At 46.3% G+C, this 24,751-nt stretch overlaps 1 protein-coding gene across 1 annotated transcript in view; it reads left to right on the top strand.

The window, feature by feature from the left end:
- The first annotated feature begins 10,650 nt into the window (after positions 1–10,650).
- LOC306842495 (corticotropin-releasing factor receptor 1) overlaps positions 10,651–24,751 on the top strand; it is a 24,864-nt gene continuing 10,763 nt past the window's right edge. The window contains exons 1-4 of the mRNA XM_079372801.1: positions 10,651–10,731; positions 18,688–18,794; positions 22,749–22,869; positions 24,259–24,412. Coding sequence (XP_079228927.1) covers positions 10,705–10,731; positions 18,688–18,794; positions 22,749–22,869; positions 24,259–24,412 — 409 coding nt within the window. The 5' untranslated portion in view covers positions 10,651–10,704. The remainder of the gene's footprint in view (positions 10,732–18,687; positions 18,795–22,748; positions 22,870–24,258; positions 24,413–24,751) is intronic.

The following is a 24,751-nucleotide window of genomic DNA, read 5'->3' as shown; positions in this document are numbered from 1 at the left end:
CAAATCTGTGACAAGAACAAAAAAGAGACCTGCCTGAATCAAAAGGAGAAAACTGAACTCCTTCACTGTTTTCAATTTCACCAATAAAAGTAAAAAAATAAAAAAAATAAAAAAAAAACACTTCAGAGCTCCTTCATTAAAAATGTGTCGATACAAAAACAAGTTTGACTTTAAACTGGAGGAAAAAAAAAAAATGTTCATAACGTGATGAATGTCCGACCTCGAGGAGGAGAATTGATTCCTGTTGAAGAGACACACACACACACACACACACACACACACACACACACACACTACACACACACTACACACACAGACAATAACGAGACGAGGAGGCACAAGGCGGGAAAACTTGAGGAGCAGGATGTGAAAGACAGAGACAAGCGGGATTAACAAAATAAAACAGGAAGTTACAATATTACTAAAATAAACGATCGAGGAAACTTGTGTCGATCCAGAAATCTCAACTTGTTCAATAACAGAGTGTGAGATTTAATTCCCCCTCACAGGATTGATAAAGTTTATCTGATAGATGGCGTGCGGGAATAGCGGAGCGCCGAATTGTCCTGCAGAACGAAGAATAGTGTCGTGGCATCCCATCCTAACGCTAACGTGCTCGAGTGCTCGCCATCACACGCTACAGCAGCAGCTGCAGGCTGATTATTTGTGAGCGACGAAGTTGCAGCCGACACATTGTCTAAAAATAAACGCTGCTGCTTGAAAAAAAAAAAAAAGCTAAACAGACGTAAATCCTTTGTGTGCGAGAGCGCGTCCCTGCTGTGCTCTGAAGCTGCTCGTCCATGAACCCGGCTGGATTTCCTAAATTAGATTGTGACAAATCCTCCACTCACATCTCTGATCCGGAGAGTGATTTTATTTCAGATTTGAATTTCAGAACTGAACGTATCAGGAGGAACAAAGCTGACTTTTGAACCCCATCCGGTCTAAAGCGCTCCTCGCTGTGATCAGAACTGTTTACATCATCGCTTAATCTCCCTGTTTGATAACCTCCTTTACTCAACGTGTTCGCCTGTGGAGCTCGCCGCAGAGATTCTGGTCAGCCGTGCGTATCCTGCGGCGGTCTGGAGACTTTTGTTCTTTGCACGTCCTCAGAACTTAACGCTGCCCGTCCACGAGATGCAGAAGGCAAGTAACCACGAGGAGCAGCGTGGAGTCGGACAGGAAGTGACAACATCAGAGAGCTGAAACAACAATGGCGGAAAGTTTTGAAGAAAATTAAATACATCAATTTGTGTCAAAATTTCCGGCATCGGATTTTCTCGATTTCTGTGTTTTTTACGCCATCTGATTGACGTGTTGCGCCCTCTAGAGGAATCCTCCGGTAACACACGCCGCACAAGTTGTGCAGGAAGAAGCCCTCCGACGTGGAGGAAACAGTGTCGAACATTTTCACGAACGCAGAAGCTGCTTTATAGAACGCCTTTCCAAAGACGCTTTGACAAAAAAAACAATCAATAAACGATCAATGTAAGGAGGAAGGATGCCAACTTAGTGATTGCAGGCGCTATTTTTGTTTTTGTTTTGTTCTTGGACGTGGCCCAAACACTCCGCCTTATTTTTGTTGCTTTTTGCACGTAAGTTAAGGACGGGTGAAAAACATCGAGGTTGTTTAAGATGTCGCTCACTTCGAGTCGCGTCAACCAAAAGAACCCCCGACAAACGAGCGGACGTAATTATTCTGCCTGAAAGCTAACGAGTGTTTTGTACATGCTGGGTGTGAAGATCAGAGACGACGGGCTGAACTTGAGCTCACCTTCAAGCAGGGGACTTGAAAGGAACCTAATTTAGATGATCAACACGTGCTAATCATGCTAATTATTAGCAGCTCCGCTGTACGTCTCCCAAAAGATCACAGCTTGTTGTCAAACATATGCAGGGAGGGGAAGGGAGGGGGTGGGGGGGGCGACGGGACGTCCAGGGGGGCGCTGTCCAGACCACTCAGCCGCTGCCCGGTGACGGGAGCCGGCAGCGCCGCACGCCCTGCTGCAGGTTTGTGAGTCAGTCTGGCATTGCTGTCTTTGTTGATGCTTGTCTCGCTCCACCCGGAAAACCCCTCGTCACCGATTTGAGATGAGCTTGACTTTCCCTTAACGGCCCCCAGAGGAAGGCCACTGGACTTCAACGTGAACATGTACGCGTGTGTGCGTGTGTGTGTGTTTTGGGTGTGTTGTTAATATGGATGCACATGAAGAATTCAGCAGCTGGTATGAGAGCTGTTTGTGAGATAGGCTGGAGAGGAAGTGGAGGAGCAGGCGCTCAGCTTTATTTAGAGCGGCGCTCGCGGTCAGGCGGGTGGCAGAGATCATCGCCCTGCTCGTCCTCCTGCTCACTCACAGGGAATATATTTTTGTATTGAATGAGATGAGCGCAGCAGAGCGTCCCTGTGAATGCATGAAGGAGTGCAGCCTGGTGATACCAAAAATAGAAAATGCAAAAAAACCAAAAACCTAAAAAGAGATGTGACGAGCACAGTTTTTACTTCTCTCCTCGTTTTCTAAGACTCAAAGGAAACATCTGATCAGCAACACGTTTGTAACTGTCTTATTTAAAGTCTTATATGCATCACAGAAAGCATTTATTAAGTCTAAGAAAAGATTCAGTTCAGCCTGATTAAAAAAACCAGAGGATTTTATTACCTGTCTGTTTGATCATATTCATAACTCTGTAGTAGCAGCTGGGATATTATTTCACTGTTACGCATGTATTAAAGGTCACGTTTTATTCTCCTCCTCTTCAGGTTGAATCAGTGTCCTCGCTCCTCTTCATCATGTGTGTGAAGTGTGTTGTTGTAAATCCACTCTGATCCTGTATTTGATCATGTCTATAAACCCCTCTATTTCAGCCCTGCTCAGAACAGGCTGTTTCTGTGTCTGTAGCTTTAAATATGTAAATGAGCTGTGTCTGACCACGCCCCCTCTCTGGAATGGCTCGGGTGTACTCGCTGCTTTCTGGCTCCATGTCCTATTGTTTACGGTGAGAAGGCAGACTCAGAGGGCAGAACAAACACCTAGCTGTGGGAGTGTCACCCACCTGGGGGAGGGGCTACTGCCCTCTGTGATGTCATAGAGGGAACACCTCCAAACGGCCTGTTTGAGACACATTTTCTGAAAAGTGGAGCAGGCAGAAGACGGAGAGGATGGACTTTTCTCATCATTGGGGGGTTTGGAGACAGACTGGAGACTCGTGTTAGAGTTAGAGAAACATGGAGGAGAGGATTATGGGTAATATGTGACCTTTAAGTGGAGAGTCCTTCCCTTTACAGCACTGCTAGCATGAGAGTGTGTAAGGCACAGGCATCTTTATGTATTTATGTCATGGCTGGGGAAATAATGCTGCTGTTTGGTTAGTGAAAAACAAAGAAATTCATCACAGCATGGGGGGGAGGGGGGACGCGCTAATTAGCTAACATTAGCTAGTTAACGTTACCTAACGTGAGTATCATGATCACTGTCAGCTGTCACTGTCGCTCAGTGTTCAGAGGCAGAAATAATATTATTTAAAAGGAAGTAATATTTTAATCAAGTTAACGGGAGAATTAGAAAAAGGCTTGTTTTCCCCTGAAGGCACAGAGGAGTGTCTCGCAGCATTAAAGGAGCAATGTGTAAAATATGTAGAGCGGTGAGATGATGGCGCTCTCATGCTGTGTTGAAGCTTCTCTGACAACAATGCAGCAGTCTAATATGTCCTCCTTCTAACTTTAGATTCTGCTCCTGAAAGGGGGACATCACTGAGACCAGGGCGGCCATGTTTTATACGCTCTGTGTTCGTAAACAGGACATGGATGGCGAGACTTTTTGAAATCGTACTTAAGTGACAACAAAAAAAAAAAAAAAAGATGAAGCAGATGGCTTCTGCTTCCTCGTCTGATTCTATAAAGAGTCAACAGTGTAATCCGGGCTGCTCTTCTCTAAATGACAAATCTGATCAAACACGGCGAGTGTTTGGAAACAGGAGTAAAGTGAGCCGTTTCTTTAACAAGGATTTCCTTTCATTTTTTTCCCTCATTCAAGACTAATTGAAGTAGTTGAAGTTTGACATGATGCAGAACTGCTCAAACAAAGCAAATAATCCCCCCCCCCCCCCGTAGACCCAAACAGAAGCGTGCCAGAACACACACCCAGCGTTAAAACTGGCACGCTCTCCCCTCCGTGCGCACGCCTGCAGTTTCTCAGGAGCTGCTCCAGTTTTTCCAGCTCGTCCTTAAATGATGATGAAGTGCGCGAGAGCTGGGACGCATGTTTTCAGATCACGGGTAGAAAATGTAAACTTTAATGGTTTCTGAGGGGAAAGTTGTCGTAACGCTGCTGCTGCTGCCTGGTTCCTGTTGTTGAACAGATTTTATGAAGAGAACTAATTCCTCTTTGAGCTTTAAACAAGGAAACAAGCAGATCTTTCTCTAAAGGAAAAAAAAACAAGTGAACTGGAGTAAACCAGGAGAACAGAGGAATAATGCACCTTTCATTATTGTGGCGAGGACGAGCTGCTCATATTTCCAGCGTTGCTTCTTCGTGCGTCTTCGTGGTCGCTTGATTGATTGTTTTTTATTTACACGTCGAGCCCACAAAGTGCCCAACCCTCATGGTTTATAAGACACCAGAAATGTAGCTGCATTTCAAAACATGTCTCTCTCTCTCACACACCTCCTGCGTAAACAGCGTGTTCTGACTGCGCTCCCAGCATGCTTTGCAGCTAAAATCTGCTGGCTCCTCCTCAAGTTTTTTTCACATTTGTCTAACCAGAAGAAATCGACCTCAAAGGAAGAGCGTTTTTTTTTTCGTTTTTTTCTAAAAAGTTCCTCCCTTTATGTCATCATCACTCACGGGACAATAGAACAGAAAATAAATCTGTGCAGCGTGCACGAGCACAAGTTTCTTCCCGACACATTCGCCTCTCACTTGTGTCCTTAAAATCTAAAAAAAAAAAAAAAAAAAAAAAAAAAAGTGGAGGTCTGAATATCTCAGCTGTCTTTGAATGCAAATCAACGTTCTGAATAATTTCACCGTCTGCATTTTGCATGCCTGGATGGCCGCCTCATGCTTTTATTCTTTCTCTTCTCATGCTGAGCAGCAGAGGGTGAACGAGGGCAGAGCTTCGTTCAGCGCTGCACGAAGTTTACATCCAGTTTTAAATTCAACTGTGACACAATCCGACATCGCTAGCTACACGTGTAAACGACCTCAGAGATGACGTGTGTTGTTTGTCTCGTGACACACTGGCGTAAGCGTGCAGCGGGATTTCACTGAAGATGACGTCAGCCGCACGCCTCAGCGTCATCGCTCAGGTGTGAGCCCGTTTGTGTCTCAGCTGTCCACTTGTGTTCAGATCACTTTTACAATCATACGTCGGACGTCCGTGCAGCTGATCTTCAGTGACGCCATTTTGATTCTGAGGATGTACGTGGTCATGTTAGCCGTCCTTTAGGCTCCCATTTCAGCAAACAACAAAGTCAAAGCGAACATCAGACAAGGTGAAGATGAGGAGACGAAGACGTTTTAATGCGACGTTTCCCCTTCACGTGTGAATGTTTCCACCCAGACATCGATTAGCAGGTGGCTGTGTCCTGGACTAAGCCCCGCCCCCTATATAGAAAAACCTTCAGTCAGAGTTGTGATTGGTGCAGACGGGCTCCGTGCAGGAGCTGCAGCTCTCTCACGATGCTTCACGAACACGCCGCGCGTTTACTGCTGCTCACACGCTTCCTCCCCCGCGTGCCGGTCGCTCTTTAAACTCGAGTTTGTTGGGATCTGATCTTCCCTCCTCTTCCACGTGTCGTCACGGAGGACTTCTCTCACTGATCCCAAGGTGACAGATTTTACCTTCCGCACAGCTCGCACACACGCCAAAGCAAGACTTGGCGTGGACGCTGCACAGCACATAGACAATGAATGGAGTTTCCTGAAGTGGAATAAAAAAGTAAAAACAGGAAGAAGTCAAAAGTAAGATTTGAGAATCATCACATTCCACTGGAGAGGCGGGAACGTCAGAGAGAGAGAGTCGGGAACGTCAGAGAGAGAGAGTCGGGAACGTCGTGCTCGCAGGATTCCAACCCTGGCCGCTCGCCTGGAGGACCAAAGCCTCCGCACATGAGGCGTGCACAAAAAACGGCCGCACCAACGGCGTCCTAACAGCCTCTTTTTGATAAACTGCAGCTCAGCACGTTTGTGCACTCTGCAACAAAAAGCAGCATGTTAAACCTCCGGTTTTATGCACGCGTGTTTTGCTCCTGACTTGTGCAGAAATTCTCGCACTAAATTAGTTCAACAAACGTTTTTTTTTTTTTTCCTTGCCTGCTGAGGGTTTTTCTTTTTAATTAGACTCCTGCTCAAAATGCACAGAGGGGGGGGGGAGATGCTTCTCTGCACTCGAACACTTCGGATCAATGGCTGCAGCTAAGTAAGTGTGACTAAATTTGGGTCAGCATATCTGCTCATGTTGGGCCTCCAATTACAGCAAACATTTCTGCTCCGCTGTGCGTTTTCAGCCGCAGAGAGAGGATCCTCCGTGCAGCCGTCTTTGTCTCTGAGCAGTGTGGCTGCCTGGCTGGCCTGTAGTATTTGGAAATGAATGAAAAGAGGATCATTCAGCCCCCCCTCTCCCTTCCTCCCTCCCTCCCTCCCCCCGGCTTGGAGGGGAGCCTGCGTTCCCTGCACATGTACCTAGAGCTCTTGTTTCCAGAGAGAGGATTTAGCACCTGGCATGAAGTAGTGGCTGTTTTTAACACCAATTCAAACACAACAAAGGCTGGTCAGTCAGCGAAGATTCACGGATTCCTTCCACATATTGCAAACAGTGAGATGCTGCTGCACAGATGACGACATCAGACCTGGAAAACCACCAGCAGATACTGGATGATATCAGCAAGTTATTTTTAGGGACCTTGAGCTCCTGACCCGTTCAACGATTATTTTTATGACGCTTTTCAGCCGCGTGTCTCCCTGAAGCCTCGGAGGACGAAAGGAGAATGTTAATAAAGTCGAGTCGCTGCAGCGTGAGGACGGAAAAAAGAAAAAAAGACGAAGCTGCAAAGTGTGAATCTCATTTTACTCTCGCTTGTTTTTAAATGAGATTCGGAGTCGGCAATGAAGCGATAGAGCAACAAATGAGTCCAACACACTTTAATAACATGCGGCGCTCACGTGCAGACAGTCTAAGCCCCGCCCACTGGCTCCAGGTGAATTCTCCTGATTATATCCTGCTGCCTTCTCTCAGTCAGCTCGCTCCGACTCTCTGCAGGAGAAACACTCGCTTGTGCTCTCCACCCTCTCACGGGTTGCATTCGCTGCTGCTGCTGCTGCTGCACTGTGCCAAATGGAAACGACAAGCATCCCTAAAGACTCTCCTGCTGCAGCAACCAAGAAATAATTAACGGCTGCCTGGGTATTAAAGAGCCCTGAAATTGCTTCTACCGTAAAACTCCTTTCACCTCTTCTCATGCAAAGTGGAAAAATTAAAAGAAGCCAAAAACGAAAAAATGCTGAACATGAAACCGGACTCACAGACGTTCATTTTTTTTTTGCTATTAAATGTTGTCTTATTTATTAAGCTTCAACAGGCCTTAAATCTGTGTTTGGTCCAGAGCCAGAGAGAATTAATTCAAGGTCACACGGCTTAATTTAAGGGCTCAAACCTTTTATACCTCTAATCTCTTGGCTCTGTGTGAAGACCTGTGACGACTCCGAGTGTGTTAACCTGTTTTTTAAATTTTTTTAATAAACTCTCTGCTCTAAATAAAGACTGTAATCTATGCAAATGATTTGCCACAGTGAGCCCAGAGGAAGCGATCACGCTGCGGTGTGTAAATGTGATTTAAACGCAGGAGGAGAAGTTTGAGGGGGGAATCTGTGTCTCTTTTTTTTTTTAAAGAAGCGTGAAATCAAATATGGACCAAACGCAGATTCCCCCTGTGTCGTCATCGGACGCAGATTTTAAAAAGCTTGATCGCAGCTCTGTGATTGGACGAGAGGAGACGCGCTGGAACTGTTCTCCAGCCAATCACAGAGCTGATATAAACGGACAGTTCAGAGTGGGCAGGTGACCTAAGCAGCAGGCGTTTGGACTGTGGGAGGAAGCCAAGGAGAGAACGTGCAGACTCCACACAGGGATTCAAACCAGCAACCTCTGCCCCACCGTGCAGCCTCAAACACAATTTATTTATTTATGACTGAACTTAAACTTTGTCCATCTTAACTTTGGACTGTGACATAATTCTCCACAGACAGATTCCTCTCTAGGTTTTTGCGTTCGGGGTTTTAGGGAATAACTCAAACGAGGTAATCTTGATTAGGAATGACAGTCAACAGGCTATTTTTAACCTCGCTCGTTGCACATTAATGGCTTCAGGCAACCCGTTCCTGTTTCATCCCCGATCCACAGAGAAAACGTGCTTTTATTCAGACCAGCACTCGTGGTTATCGGCCTGCGTCTCTGATTTTCAGTTTATCAGCAGTCTGCCACCTCCTCTCGCCATGCTTCATGTTTACTGTCATGAAAGACATAAATACAGGAAAGAGCGGGTTTTTTTCTCTGCAGATTTAGATGTTAAATGTGACTAAATGATCTCTGGCTAAAAAACAGCTTTTTGTGATTTCCTGTTGCAACAACATGATGCAGATGTTTTTAATCTCTGGGGTTCTGCCCATTTATCACCGCTGCTTGTCTGAACAGATGAATGATGACGAGTGAGAGACGGTCAGACGCTCCCAGAGCTGCTGGTTCAAGTCCCAATGTGGACCAAAATATGGAAGTTTACCGAGTACTGCCAAAGGTGCCCTTGAGCAAGGCATGGCGCCACCTAGGCGTTCTGGCTTGCTCCCTGCAGCGTGTATTTCGTGACCTCATAGATGGTTTGACCTCCCACAAGGCAAACGGCCAATCACAGTTTAGGATTATCAGGGTGACCGATGTGCAGACGGCGTCGCTTAAAGTTTCTGATGTTGTCTCAGGTAGTTTTTTAGGGTTCAACAGCTTTTCCTGTTTCTGCAGCCGAATAAAGTAAAAAAAAAAAAAAAAAAAAAGAGTTACGAAGGTTATGAAGCCGATGGAGGATGAGAAGGATCAGGTCATCGATTTCATCCGTTTGAAACTCTTTTGTTCTTCCAGCTGCTGGAAAAAGCTTTTAAACATCTTCAGCAGAACAAAATCAGCTGCTGAGAGACAAACAAACATAATGTCTCCTAAAATAGTCACACATCAGCCCTCTCTCTGTTTGTTTGTTGTTGTTGTTGACGGCTTTGAGAAGCAGTCTCTCCTCTCTCTCTCTCAGAGGGAACGCTTCTCTCCTGTCACCGGGAGAGAGGTGTGCAACGACCCGAGGTAACCCGCCTCAGGATCCGGGTCAGAGCTGTCCACATCAGTCAGAGAGGGAAAAAAAAGACAAATACTTCCTGTCGGGGCCGAGCGATGAACTGACACAGTCAGACGTGCTCCTCCTGCTGAGTGTTCGGATCCTTCCTCTCCGCTGGCACAAAGTCAAACCATCCTCGGAGCTGAGCGTTTCTGCCACGTCATCACAACACGACATGACGAACCGATTTTAACGCCAGCGCCGAACCCGGACCGAACTCCGTGCTTAAGCAGCTGCAGCGCTCGCAGAGACGCAGTTTGAAAACTCTCTCCACATTTTAACATCCGGTCTCGGTCGAGTTCAGGAGAAAAAGAGAAAAGTGAAAATATATAGATTTTTTTGCAACAAAGAAAAGTTTGCGCTCTGAGTATTTAGAAGAGGAGGAAAGAAGCTCAAGTCCGTTTACTGGGTAAGATGTGAGTTTCTGCAGTGCACCTCCTCCTCCTCCTCCTCCTCCTCCTCCTCCTCCTCTTCCTCCTCCTCCTCCTCCTCAGTCAGTGACTAATGTTTGAAAAAAAAGAATCTCATCTTTCGAAAAAAATGTCTGACATTTCTCCTTTCAACTTTAAATTGCCACATTTCCACTATTTTCAGTCCACGACGTCAAACCATCCTAGCTCCCACCCAACACACACACACACACACACACACACACACACACACACACACACACACACACACACACACTCAGACAGACAGACACAAAAAGTGTCCCTATTGGACGATTTGATTTCCTTCATCTGAAATGTGAAATGACAAATGTGAAATTTGTTCCAGATTATGTAACATCAGTCCTGTGAATGCAGACAGAAGAGTGTGCAATGATGGGAAAATATCATTTCACTCATCGCTCGTCGGAGCTTTCATGCATCTCTCCTTCAGAGTGGGAAAAGAAACCTGAAGCACTCTGCAGTCTCGGGCTTTTCATCTTGATGAAAGATTATAAATGTAAAAGAGAAACACCTTTAAATGTGTCACAGCCGGGTGTGAAGTGTCACTCGCCTCTTTGTTTCCACGTCTCCTGAGAAACAGCTGGACGCAGGTTCAACGTGCGTCTGCAGCCGTCTGTCACATGGACGTAAAAAAAAAAAAAAAGATCCGTCCTTGTTCAGAGGTCGACGCGTGAAAATCTTCTTCTCCCGACGACACTCGGAGCAGAGACGGTCCGAGCGGATTCGAGATGATTTTCAGGAACGCAGAAACAAAACTCTGTGTGTCTAATCAGAACTCTCTCTCTCTCTCTCTCTCTCTCTCTGTGTGTGTGTGTGTGTGTGTGTACAGATAATGTTTACAGGAAGTGTCTGTCGAACGGGACGTGGGCGCTGAAGGGGAACTACTCCATGTGTAAGGCCATCCTTCATGAGGAGGTAAGAAGACGAGCAGCCTTTCTCCTGGATAATGAGGCGTGTTTGTGTGTTTTTTTACACGGAGACCTTCAAAGCACGAGTCGCACGTTAATCAAAAACAAACACCAACAAAAGGCCGCGAGGTTCGCCGTGCGGCGGGTTGACCCGAGGCCGATTCTTCCAGAGAGCGTGGACGCGGGGTTTTTGTTGCTCGGAGCCTGCCGCCTGCAGGGACGACACATTAAAGATAAACACACGGTGAATGAACTCCAACACGCCCGTGGGAGCAGCACTTAAAGGGCCGCGCATCAAAAGCACAACGACGGCTTTGAATTAGCATAAAAACTGGAGCTTGAGCGTCGTCTCGCTTCAGGTTTCTGCAGGTTGAAGCCTTAAAAAAAATCTACAAATGAACCCGCAGCTGCTCCTCTCTTCTTGTGTTTGCACATATCTTCAGTTCCTCAGAAGGAAAGCATGACAGTCTTTTTTTTGTTGTTGTTGTTGTTGTTGTCGGGGCGGCGTTGTCCTCCAGCGACGTCAACGAGTCGTGAAAGCAGAAAAGAGAAAACGGTCGGCGGCGTTTTGCGAGCTCGCTGTGCTCCAGATTTTTCTCCTTTCACATCCTGCCGTGTTGTCGTTGTTGTTGTTGTCGTTGTTGTTGTTGTCGTTGTTGTTGTTGTCGTTGATCTTAGCCTCCACCTGGATGCTGCTTTGTGACTTTCAGACGCTGCTGATGATTGGCTCTCATTTAATTAGGAGTGAAGTGAGGCAAAGCGTTCAGACAGAACACGCTGACCTACATGAGGAAGGAACGCGCACAGCGGCGACGTGTTGTATGTAAAATATAAAAGACATGACAGGAGGGGAAACGTGTAACATGGTTTGTTTGTTCTCTGTGACCTGAGCATCTGCTGGAGCTGAATATTCAACTGTGGAGTTTCCATAAACACTCTGAGCTGTCTGTATGTTTTTTTTCTTTATTGAACACAAATCCCAGGAAAAGGGGCGAGCGAGTCCCTCTCTCTGTACTCCAATCCCTGCGTTTGTTGATTTGTGTATTCTGCGGACGGTAGAATCACAAACACGTCTCTGAAGCCGCTTTGGCTCCGACGTCGTTTTAAACTCTGAATAACGTCTGGAAGGTTCGGTCTTCGATCCGTCACAAAAAACCGCAGGATGAGCGGCGTCTCTTTGAATCTTTTTTTAAAAAAAGAGGAAGAAGAAGATCAGGAAGTAATCCGGTGGATGTCAGCTCCCGATCTCAAGCTTGTTGTGTTTTTATCCCACTGTCGGATTTTTCCTGAATGCTCTGATCTCCTGATCGTTTTCTCCTTTTTCTAAAATAAACGTTGCTCTGATGTTTTTGCACTTTTCTGCTCCAGGTCAAAGTTTCTTTATTTGTCTCAACGGAGAGAAATTTGTCTCGGAATACGGGGGAAGAATATCGCTGCAGACTTTACGAGAAATAAATAAAAACAAATAGAAAACAAAGACACGGGACTCAGGGAGGCGCTCTGATGTTTGCTCGTCTCGCACACGGACAGTAAAGTCTGCGGCAGGTCGACTCGGCGAGCTCCGCTCCACATGTACGCAGTCGTCTCTCTGCAGAGCTGCTCCTGGAGGAGATTTCTCCGCTATGTGACGTGCAAACAAAACGTTTTTTGAGGCCACATTTTCCTCGGGTTCTTTGGCGTCGCGTCAGGAAGCGAACGCTCCCTTCAAAGCTCCCGCCGGCCCGCTCTGCGTCGTGGTTTTATCAGGATTTCAAACACAGTCTTGTTCCTGATCGTGGGATCGAGTCCTTTGTTTATCCCGTCTTTCTTTCCCGCCATTCAAGGAGATATCAAGTCCTCCCTCATTTCTTAACCAGCACATTTATAGATGATGAGTCTGCGAGCGTGAGGAGGCAGCGTCTGATGTCTAATCGATCCCTCACAAGATGGATACAGAGCGTCTGACCTTTTAAAAACCTGCCTTTGATTTTTCCGTTTTTTTGGTCCTTTTGTCGCCGTGAAATAAATCAGCAGGTGGCGTGATTGACATGAGGAGAAGGGGGGGTAAGGGGGGGGGAGGGTTTAAAAGTAGCTTCTCTTTAAAGTTCAGTTTGTATTGAACTGGAAATCCACAGGCGTCCCACTGGGAGGATCAAAGGCTTTATTGGAAAGTTTGTTTTGAGGGGAGAGAAATCCTCTCTTCCTTTTGGGACTCGCTCCAGGTTCTTTTTTTTTTTTTTTTTTCCTCCAATAAAAGATAAGCGTTTTTTTTTGTTCTTGGAGAGACGGTGAGTCAGGTTTTGGTGGCCCACACATTCTGAGTCCTGGAGCGAGCGGTGGGTTGGTGGGTCTTATATTATCATCCACCCCCTCCCTCCCAGCTCTGCGATCCATCTGAAAACATCCCGTCCGCTTGATTTATGCCCTGATGTGTCAGCGCGTCCTGCACCGCTCACAGTCCAGTCATTTCTCTGCTTTCTCAGGTCTGTATTACGGCTGGCATGCTCGCAGTCAGAGAGCAATCCTTCAGCCTGTGATCACGACCCGTTGTCATCATTCCTGCTGTCAAAGCACCTTCAGAAGGAGCTAACTTTACTCTGCTGCAGAGACCACGGACACCATCTGCTCTCCTTGTTTGGTGAAAAAATGTGTTTTGCACGAGCAGAGGAAAACGTCCTGTTAGTTACATTAAGGGTTCTGCTTCTGGGACGAACACACACACACACACACACACACACACACACACACACAAAAAGATGCATTTTCAGCCCCCGATACGATGATGCCCATGTGGCTGAAGCTTCGTGTTTGCTTTGGAGAAACTCCAGGCTGTTTTTCTCAGGCTGCAGAAATGTGTCATGAAGATCCCCTCGATACGCCGAAGGGAGAATCTGCGACACACAAAAACACAGCGAATGTTTGTTGCAAACTTTTCGTCACCAGAAGTTCAGGTGAAGTGTTTGTTTATCTTTTTTTAAAGGACACACCTTGTCTGATGAAATGCACGAGTGGATGTGTTTTTAAAAGCAGAACATCTGAATCCAGAAACATCCTCCGAGTCATTTAACCAACGAGAGCGGCTTTTTTAAAGACGACGTATCGTCCTCCTCTTCGAACACACGAACAGGAAAGATCAGAGTGTTCAAAGTTCCTGCTCCTCAGACTGATGTAGGTCAGACGGTGTGAAGGAAGCAGTCCTTAAAATAGCCCCTCGCACCGAATAGCAGCGAAAACAATGACGAGCCTCAAAGCGTCCCGAGGACACACGGAGACCGGACGAGACGCGACGTCTCACAGCGACCGGACTCTCCAGGAAGACGGGATGATGACCGGTACATTAAGTCTGTGCATGCACACGGACACACACACACACACACACACACACACACACACACACACACACACACACACACACTGGATATGCACCCATGGAGAGATGTCAGAGTTCAGGAAGTCTGCTGCACAGAATTCATCTCAGTCATTTTGGAGTTCGTCACGCTCCCCGAGTACGAAGACTTGAGTCCTCGTCACAGCGGCTGTGGGTTTGAATCCGACCTCTGCCTCTTTGCTTGCACGTCGTATTTCAGCTCTCGTGTTTAATCCCTTTGCTGTATTTCTCCCTGACTGTTGTGACGTCCGTAGATCATTTATGGACAGATGTGTTCGATAACGCTCGTCAGCAGCTCTTCTCTCCTCCTGGAGGAATCATTACAGACGGCGCTGAACTGTGGTGCTATCACCACGAGTGCACACACGCTCAGGAAGCCAGCGATCCCAGAGTCCAGCTCCCTTCTTCCTGTTTACACCGGGCCGACCTGCTCAGTCTGTACAAGCGGTCACGGGTTCAGAACTTTTTTCCGGCATGTTCATGTGAAAGGAAAGAATTTCCAAACGAGGCTCTCCTTTCAAAACAACGACTACGAAGAGCAGGCTGACTGATCTTCAGATTCATGAATCAGATCTGTGTGAAACATCTGGACAATCTGTGTGTCCCAGTGTGACAGGAACACGTCCTGTACGGTGGCCCTGAGCGGTCAATCCTCTCAGTGCTGTTACCTAGCAACAAACGTAAACGGAGGAACCGAACTGAGTTCAGAAAACACTTAAAGTGATTAAAACACACGCATGTTGTTGTTCTCTCCCTGCGTGAAAAAAAACAACCCAGCAGACGAGGAAACGGTTCTTCAGCCTCTGAATGATTCTGGTTTTTTCAGCTCGTAATCGGAGCAGACACGAGCAGCAGAGGCCGCGCTGCAATGAATGCACTTTTATCTGCGAGGCGTCGGATCTTAAAAATCACATCAAATCCAGCAGCTCTCTTTGGACTCCGTTAGTTGACTTTTTTTATTCATCTATAAAAAGAAAGCAGAAGCAGACACGTCGGGAAACGTGACTTCATGAATCCTTCAAGCTTCCCGGCGTGCAGATTTTCTTTTTTTTTTTTTCCCTTCTTACCTATTTATGTTTTTCAGATCCAGCCTCACTGAGGGATGTGCGTGTATTTTTTTATTTTTTACTTATCTTTGCAAAAATATCTGAAAGTAAGAGACGCTGGATAAAGGAAGTTTTGACAGTTTCAGCTCGAACTGAGGATATTTATGTCCGCTACTTGTGCTCATTGGATTTTAACTCTGAGCCGGGCTGGAGGCGTGTCTCTGGAGGAGGGCGGAGGCTTCAGTGTGGAGGAGGCGTGGCCAAACAGCTGTTTGTTTTGGCTTTCATGCTGGAGCTCCAGGGCGACACCTGCTGGATCAAAAAGTCGCAGATCCGTCCTTTAATAAAAATGGCTGACAGGGAAACCTCGTGCACGGACCGCCAATTAAACTACAAAGAATAAAAACATTAATCTGTGACTTTACTGAACGCACGTTTCGCCTGTAGCTTTCTCAGCTTCGAATGAAGCAACAGGCCGAATGCCAGGCCCAGATTTTTATTTTTTTATTTTTTTCATGCTAACGTTGTTTCTTGAAGATCCGCCGTCCTCTAAAAGCCGTCGGTGTCTCTCAGCAGACGTAAAACGCTGATGTGTTAAAAAAAACCAACCTGTAATTGTTTGTTGATTTCCATCACAATCAGACGTTTAACTCTGTGTAGCTGCGTAACCACGGCAACAGCAACTTGCATCCTTGTGAAGTGCGAAGGTGAAGTTGAAAAGTTCTGAATGACAAAGAGTCGGATGCGGGAAGTGGTTGCACAATAACGTGCTCTCCACCTATTTGTGAACGCCCCCCCCCCCCCCCCCCCCGGCTGCATCACGCCTCCTCCACAATCTCTTTACAAAAAAAAACTCTCCTCAGTCTCTCTTTTTCCGTCTTTGTCTTTGGAGTTCCTCCTCGGGGGCGTTCTCTGTGTTTCACTTTCAAAGACACAGAAACAGTTTGTAAAGACGGAGAGAGAAAAAAAACCCGCGAGCTTTTCAATCTGTTCTGAATGAGACGTGATTACAGCTTTAAAACAGACTATTAAAAACCCAACCCATCAATCTGAGAGACACGCCGCAGGATTAATGTGCAACAAGGCGTCACTCACACATGATTTGTGTTTAAAGAGGGGGGAAGATGTCGATGGGAGGAAATTTGTCTGCTTTATAAAAAAAAAAAAAGGTGTAAATAGTTGAGATTTGAAGTGAGGGGGACGGTGGCGTGTTGGAGGAGGGCGGGGCTGGGATTAAACACGCACACGGTTAATCTGGACGTAGACACCACCGAGTTACATAAATCCACTTACAGCACAGATTACTGCTGGTAGTGTGTGTGTGTGTGTGTGTGTGTGTGTGTGTGTGTGTGTGTGTGTGTGTGTGTGTGTGTGTGTGTGTGGGGCGGGGGGGATCCGATCACAATGAATGTGTGAGTCACAGACGGTGTTAGAGAACGCAAGGAGGAAGAGCTTCTCGTGTGTGTGTGTGTGTGTGTGTGTGTGTGTGTGTGTGTGTGTGTGTGTGTGTGTGTGTGTGTGTGTGTGTGTGTGTGTGTGTGTGTGTGTGTGTGTGTGTGTGTGTGTGTGTGTGTGTGTGTGTGTGTGTGTGTGTGTGTGTGTGGGCGGGGGGGATCCGATCACAATGAATGTGTGAGTCACAGACGGTGTTAGAGAACGCAAGGAGGAAGAGCTTCTCGTGTGTGTGTGTGTGTGTGTGTGTGTGTGTGTGTGTGTGTGTGTGTGTGTGTGTGTGTGTGTGTGTGTGTGTGTGTGTGTGTGTGTGTGTGTGTGTGTGTGTGTGTGTGTGTGTGTGTGTGTGTGTGTGTGCAGTAATGATTGTTTTCAAATCCGCGGGTTGCACAGATCTCCCGCTGACATCTGGAGGCTTATAGATACAGTGACGTGTAATTGGCTTCTTGGTAAAAAAGGACGAATTATCAAAGTCCGAAGAACAGAACCGGGTGCGTGAAGGTTTTATTTATCTTCACGTAAAAACAAAAAGAAGAGAAGAAAAAAAGACCTTCATGAAAACACAAAGAACTCAACTGTGCCATCAAAACCAGAACAAAACAAAAAGTTACAAAACGGCGACAAAGACACGGAGAGAAAACTCACCGTGAGACAGTAAGATGAGGAGAAATGAAAACACGAGTAAACACAAGCAGCAAAGATTATTACAAAAACAAGATTTAAAATAAAACCAGAAGAAGAGACAAAGACATCTACTGAGAGATTTAAAGGACAGCAGACATAAACTTAAATTCCTCCTGAATCGCTGCAGGACGAGCGCCAACAAAAACGGGACAATGAAAAATCAGAACATAGAAGAAGAATCTCTCCTCAACACCCGCAGAGCATCCAGCAGCCAGCACACGGACTCTTCAGCCTCCGAGCAGCTCCACCACACCAATCAACACTTTCATCCTCCGAGATATCAGGAAGCTGAACCCCTCCGGACCCCTCCGGACCCCCCGGCCTGGATCAGTCCTCTTCTCTCTCTGAACTGGAAACCAATAAGCACCGGACACTTTCCACAATGCCACTCTATAAAGAGGGTTCATCCCTTTAAAAAGAACAAATATTTATTATTTCATATCGTTAAGTTCGTGCTTTATATTTTTTGTTGCTGCTGTTGTTTTTTTTAAATGTAAAGTTTTAATGCATTAATTTTTTTGTTTATCTGACTTCTATTTTTGTCCTTTTATATTTTGTATATAGTTTAAAAATCTCTCTGCTGTTAGTTTACACCGCGGCTCAGAGAGAAACGGAGAAATATTAAACAATAAAGACTTTTACTTTGAAAAAAAAAAAAAAAAGGAAGAAAAGCAACAAGAAGTTTCAAAGGAACACAAACCAAGACAAACAAACATCTGTGGCAACACGCCGTGACTGTGAAGACATGAGAGGTGAGAACAAGGACCTGAATCTATCTGCACCTCCGTCCTGTCGCCATGACAACAGTCTGTTAGCAACACACACCAATACGAAGAGATGCACAACAAAAACAACAAATACTTTTACACATACGAGGAATTTAACTAATTAAAACAAATCAGAAAAGGAAGAATTTCGACAGACGCAAAACAACAAAGTGATTTTTTTTTAACTGTGTAAGCGTGAGGTCATCAGGACGGGGGGGGGGGACGCGACCCACGAGGAGAACAGAGACAAACAACAACAAAGAGACGAAAACGACGGCAGAGAGAAGCAAAACTAACCAGAAAAAAAAGATGCAAAAACAAAAGGAGTAAAAGGCTCCCGAGGGTCTGCAGGCCGGTCCGAGTCGGACTTTCTGATTTCATTCGACGTGTTCATATTTAAAGTCGTTCCTTTGGTGCACGCTGAATAAACACTGTCGGCATGGAGACTGTTCAGTTTATTATTACCTCTCTCAAACTGAGCCAACTCTTCTCCCCGATTCAAAACTTTCTAAATCTGAAAAAAAAAATAAAAAAGCCTCAGTCAGAGCCAAGAAAACCAAAACACAAACCAAAGAGGATTTCCAGTTCCATCCTGAGAACGTTGTTTTCGCTCAGGACTCATCCTGTGTTTCTTCTTCTCTCCGCAGAAAAAAGGCAAGATGCACTACCAGATCGCTGTGATCATCAACTTCCTGGGTCACTGCATCTCCATGGTGGCTCTGCTCACCGCCTTCTTCCTCTTCTTGTGTTTGAGGTGAGTGTCGCTCTCCGCCGCTGTGCAGGGCCGCCGATAATCCCCACGACGCACGATGTGACAGAAACGTCCTAAGATCCCACGTTCAAAGCGCTCTCTTGCTCTTATTCAAAAACCGTTTGGTCATGGGATAAAACATTTCCTATCTCCATCCCGCAGATGTAAAGGGGTTTAGACGCCTGCAAAAAAAAACTAGGGCACATTTCCCCCCTCTAATGGGAATAATATACCCGTCTCAGGAAGCAGGGAGGGGAGGAAGAAACACCAAAGCAGAGTGCTGCTGAGGCCTGCTGGGACGGTCAGCGGAAACCGCGAAGCAAGCGGCCCGTTAACGAGAGAAAGGTCTTAGCACCCTCCAACAGCCGAGGTCGTTATCGATCCTGGAGACGACCACGGCGAGTGAGAAAAGCGTGAAAGGGCACGGGGAGAAATCATAAACAGCGTTTATGCACAAGCTGTTTTTTTGTGACGCGGCGGTTTACGGAGGACAAGTGTCGGGTCGGCTAAAAATGTCAGCAGAGCTGCGGAGGAGTTTGGCATTTATTACCTCACCTTCTCTCGCTGCGTAATGAGATTGAGCAGCGTTTAAGGGGAAAGGGGTTGTGCAGAGAAAGGTTGCCACTTGTGATCTGTGTTTAAAGAGACGGAAGAAGCACTCAGAGAGACGGGCGGGAAAAAGATCCTCCCGGAGACACGTCAACGGCATCGGGAGCGTCTGTAACGAGATGTTTTTATTGGAGGGAAACTTGATAGACGGTTTTTATTTCTGTTCCAGTTTTCGGGTTTTTCTTTAAAGGATTCTCCTGGTGAACCGACGTGATGAAGTTTAGGGATGTTTTGACTTTTATCTTAAACATGCAGTACGTGCATTCAACCACCAGGGGGCCAAAACAATAACAAAAGTTGCGGTAGTGATTCTTTCTTTGACTCCTCCCCCCACACACACAAACCCCCAGAGAGAAACGAACGCTGCGTTCACCGAAGTCGAGACGACCTGAGGACGAGAACACGTTCACAGACGAGTATAATTTACACAGCTCACGCGCGTAACATCCGATGTTTCCACAGCGTTTCCGATATTTGAGGTAATATGAGAACGCAACCAAAAAAAATCTATATAACATCTGTTTGGTCCATTTTTTTAATAGCTCGACATATTTTACGTTTTAAAAAAAATCTCTTAACCCGCAGTACGTAAATTCCACCACCAGGGGGCTCTCAGTCGAAACAGTGAAAATGGAAGATGACGAGGAAGTTAAATGTTCCACTTTAAAAACATGAACTCTGATTATTCCCGGTTAGCGGGCGCGTGGCTCAAACACAAACGTGAAAACGCAGTCAGATGAAAGAGTGTAAAATGTTTCATCATGGCGTCAAAACGTGTTTAAACTCCAGACGAAGGCAAAGACTGTCTGACGTCTCGAACGATGTGAAAACGATCGAGCTCTGATGACGCCAGGACGGAGGATTGAGCCGCTCCTCGGAGACGTGAGACGTGTTTGAGTGCACTCTGGATGAGCAGGTATCCTCCCTGGAGACTGAACGCCACGCTGTCCGACACAGGAAGTTACTTCCTCTTTAAAGCTGAAAGGTTTCTAAAGGCTGCAGAATTCCCTTTAATCTGCAGAGCTGCAAATAAACCCGTCAGACTGATTATTTGGGGACTTTAACTTGGTCACTTGGTTTTAATCAGCGCTTTTGTGACTCGACGGCTTAACCGACGTGTGTGCACTCCACTTGTGAAAATTAGAAACTACAATCAGACTCGTCTAATCTGTAATTATTGAAACAGTTCGATTGAGAAAATCATAATCGCAGCCTGAATGTTTTTTCCGTCTGCACGCCGCTGCACGGCGAGACTGTCCTCTTGAATGTGAGAGGAGGTGATGAAGTGCCCTCTGCAGTGGCCCAATGTGCGACAACACGTGCCGGCGTGCCACACAGGCTGCTCTAAATGCTACCAAGAAGGGTTTGGAAATGTTTCACCATGAATGCAACATGACTGTGTGTGTGTGTGTGTGTGTGTGTGTGTGTGTGTGTGTGCGTGTGCGCCGACGTCCCGCTGCATGCAGCTGGCGGCTCTCAACCCTCCTCTGCTTGTACCTCTGACTCTCAATCAACAAACCAGAGATTTCCTCACAGCTGCAGCGTGTGTTTGTGTCTTCTGAGTTAACAAAGCGTTTAATAAGCGTGAGAAATGAATCCGGCCGCCGCCGTGCAGTTCATGTCCCGTCTCATCCAAGTGGTCAGAGGTCGGAAGTGTTGCCGTTCACCTCCACGGCCTCTACATCAGGACGAGAAGGACGTACTTTACAGGATTCATGCTTTGCAAATTGGATTGGAAGTGTAAACAAGGTTTTTGCCAAAACCCACACACCTCTGACCTTTTGACCTTTTGACCTCTGACCCCTCAGGTTGGCTCTTGCAGAGTGAACGCTTCGCTCTCCTCATATTCCACCTATCATTTATGAATGTGAGTGTTTTTTGCAACCTGGGGGTAAAAACTCAGAGAGGTCCGAAAACTCATAAAAAAAACAATCAAACGAAGAAGTGAGAGTCTATGTCACCTGGCCCTGTCGTCATCCCACTTATCACATCCTGACTTTAATCAGGACAGACAAATAATAAGAACATTATTGATTACAGTGGATGACATGGAAATGTGGCGGTTGGCGGTGGCGGTGGTGGTGATGTGTTAGCAGAATGACAGAGCGTTGACAGAATCAATCCCCCTGATGGAGTCCAGACCCTGGTGGTGGGGAAGAGGAGCGGACGGGTGAAGAATTGATGTTTGATGATTCTGCGAACACGGGGAGGAGGAGGAGGAGGCGCCAGGAAGTGAACGCACCACGAAGGAACTAAAGAATTGTATAAAAACATGGAGCTGAACGATGGCGCCGTGTGATTGGTTAGATGAGTACAGCTCGAGAATGACTTGAGAATAAAGGGATGAAACGAGAACTTCCTGTGGAGTCAGATAGGATCCGTTAGGAAACAGATGAACAGAAAAATGAGAACTAAAAAATGTGTTTACGTAAAAGAGCATTAAATCTAAAACTGTATTTTTTATTGTTCCGTACGTTATCTTTGTCGTTAAAAAAAAAACCTCCGAGGACTTCTCCTAAAACAAAACAAATCAAGACGACAGCACACGTTTTATTTATTTCACGCTTTCTCTCCTCTTAATTAGCATACATCAGAGCAGCTCGTGCTGCTGCGCGACCCCGCCGGCGGGACGCCGTGGGGCCGCACGCGAGGTCGCGCAGAGTTGAAACACTGCGACACAGTTGAGACCTGGAGGTGGAAAAAAAAAAGCAGCTTGTTATCAGATCTAACACTTCATATGGCTTTGTTGTGACTTCTTCTTTGTGATGTTTTAATCATTTAAAACGTGCAGCTGTTACTTTAAGAGCCGGTTCAAGTGACGCCTGTTAAGACGTGACGCCCGCCAAAAAACGCTAATAATGCAAATGTTAGCCAGCTGCTGTGGTCGGTCGAGGCGGGTTTGTTGCGTCCGCTCGGCTGGTCGCTCCGAGGAGCTTTAAAAGATTTTAATTGTGTCCTCAGGTTGATTTATTTACAGCTTTAAAAGAAACCGCGGAGATTCAGGAGGTGGCACGCACGAGAGCAGAGACCGCAAATAAGATGTTTCTTCATTTTACATTAGTGTGTGTGTGTGTGTGTGTGTGTGTGTGTGTGTGGGGGGGGGGGGGATGTTACTCTGAGGCTAAACCTCTTTATTATTCATGCTCATCATCTTTGTTTTCTGCATCCACACGACTTCTTTAAGGATGAGTAATATCTAAAGTTAAAACGCACTTAAAGCACAACAGGAAGTGGGTCGTCATGCAGACGCTTCCTCGCGCCCTCCTCGCGCCCTCCTCGCTCCTCTGCAGAGAGGTTAAATAAATAAATGATGTTGGGTTTTTGTTCACCCTTCTGCTCGTCTCACAGGAGCATCCGCTGCCTGCGGAACATCATCCACTGGAACCTCATCACCGCCTTCATCCTGAGGAACGCCACCTGGTTCATCGTCCAGCTGACCATGAGTCCCAAGGTGCACGAGAGCAACGTGGTATGTAGCGCGTGACTCTCTTTGTTTGTGTTTTTATTTGAGTTACTTCATTTGATTGGACGGTTAAAGAAAGATTAGGCCAAAAAAAACAAACATCTAAACATTTTACTCAGATTTAAAAACGAAGAAGAAGTTGCACCGCACTCTGCTGTGGATTCATCCGCTGCTAAAAATAGTCCCTGAATAAATGCACTGACTCATGTTTGGTAAAAAGCCAAAGTGTACAGTTCATTTGGTGAATACGTTTTTTTTTCCTGTTTAAGAAAAAAACATTATCTGTGAGTCATTCTTAAAGGTTAACAAGAGTCTGAAACGCTTCACAGACAGACCGAGAAACTGGATTTGTTGACAGTAAATATAAAATCTTACTGGCCTTATTGTCCGAATAACAACGTTGTAGTCGAGACTAAACTCACCGAAACCAAGACGTACCTGAGACCAAGGCCGAGACATTTAGGGGTCGAGACCGAGACAAGCGGGCGTGTCACTCGCTTGGATCGTAACACCGAGGAGGTCACGGCCAAGACCTTCAAAAAGTGGTCTCGAGACCAACACCGATCTAGAGAATCAAAAAACGCTCTCTCTATCCGTTCACGATATTTCCTTTTCTGTCCAATCAGGTACGAGTGAGTTAAACACCTTTTTATTATTTCTTCCTCAGCGACAGCTCGACTTTCTTTGCTCCAGCTCGTCATTATTTTCCTTTTTTTTTCGTGTCTTCATGGAGTCCAAGAAAAGAAAAAAAAAAAACCACGTTAGAGCGTCATGTGCTCCAGTCGCAGGTGTCAAATTAACAACTAAAGAAAAAAAGGTGCCATAATGTGATTCAGTCAGGTGTCATGTCCCCGCAGATCGACCTCCTCGTGTTCCAGAGGCCACGGCGTGTCGGGTGGAGAGGAGGGAGGGGCAGCGTGTCACACTCAGCCCTATTATAGCTCCACACTCTTCTTTGGGATTCATTTAAACCAATCACTGTTAGACAGTCGGGGATGAGGGGACGATGCCCCGGCACAGCTGGAGTGTAAATGTGGAATATTTGCATACGGGGAGGCGAGCGGTGACATTTAAAGGGGTGAGAGAGAAAAAAAGCTGCTTCCTGGCTCGATCTGAATTCAACGTCAAATGTTGTTTTCGGTCCTGAAGATTCCGAGCGACACGGATCTGGAACAAAGTAACGGCCTCTCAGTCAGACGTGCACGCTCGCTCACGTCTGTGCACGCTCTTTCATGAACGGAGCGGAGCGTGCTGGGATTCAAATGAGGGATTTTATTAAAAAAAATGTGTGATGGGCTTCCTTCCTCTCTCCATCCTCGCTCTGTCTGTAGACGTTTTCGTCCCCACAGGTCAAAGGTCAACCAACGTTAATGTTGAGGATGTTTTTTTTTGCAGGTGTGGTGCCGACTCGTCACCGCCTCCTTCAACTATTTCCACTCCACCAACTTCTTCTGGATGTTCGGCGAGGGCTGCTACCTCCACACGGCCATCGTGCTCACCTACTCCACCGACAAGCTGCGCAAGTGGATGTTCATCTGCATCGGCTGGTGTACGTGTGTGTGTGTGTGTGTGTGTGTGTGTGTGTGTGTCTGATTAAAATACACACCAACATACATGTGAAAGTGTTTAGGGTGGCTGTGACTCAGTTGTCTCCCAGTCGGAAGGTCGCTGGTTCGATCCCCGGCTCCTGCAGCAGTGTGAATGTGTAGACGTGACGTGACCTCTGAGTCGTCAGAAGACGAGAAAATAAAAATAAAAATCTCCAGTCAGCTGTTTCCATCTTCTTCGGCACGCTGACACGAGAGCGACGTTGTGTTTCCTCGTTTAAACTTTTTGCCAAGAAAAGTGAGCGCTCAACCGTCCAGCGGCGTGTCGTGCGAGTGCGACT

The sequence above is a fragment of the Symphodus melops genome (assembly GCF_947650265.1).
Source record: "Symphodus melops genome assembly, chromosome: 21".
Classification (NCBI taxonomy): domain Eukaryota; kingdom Metazoa; phylum Chordata; class Actinopteri; order Labriformes; family Labridae; genus Symphodus; species Symphodus melops.
Note: the sequence above shows the minus strand (reverse complement) of the source record. Positions and strands in the feature narration are given on the sequence as shown.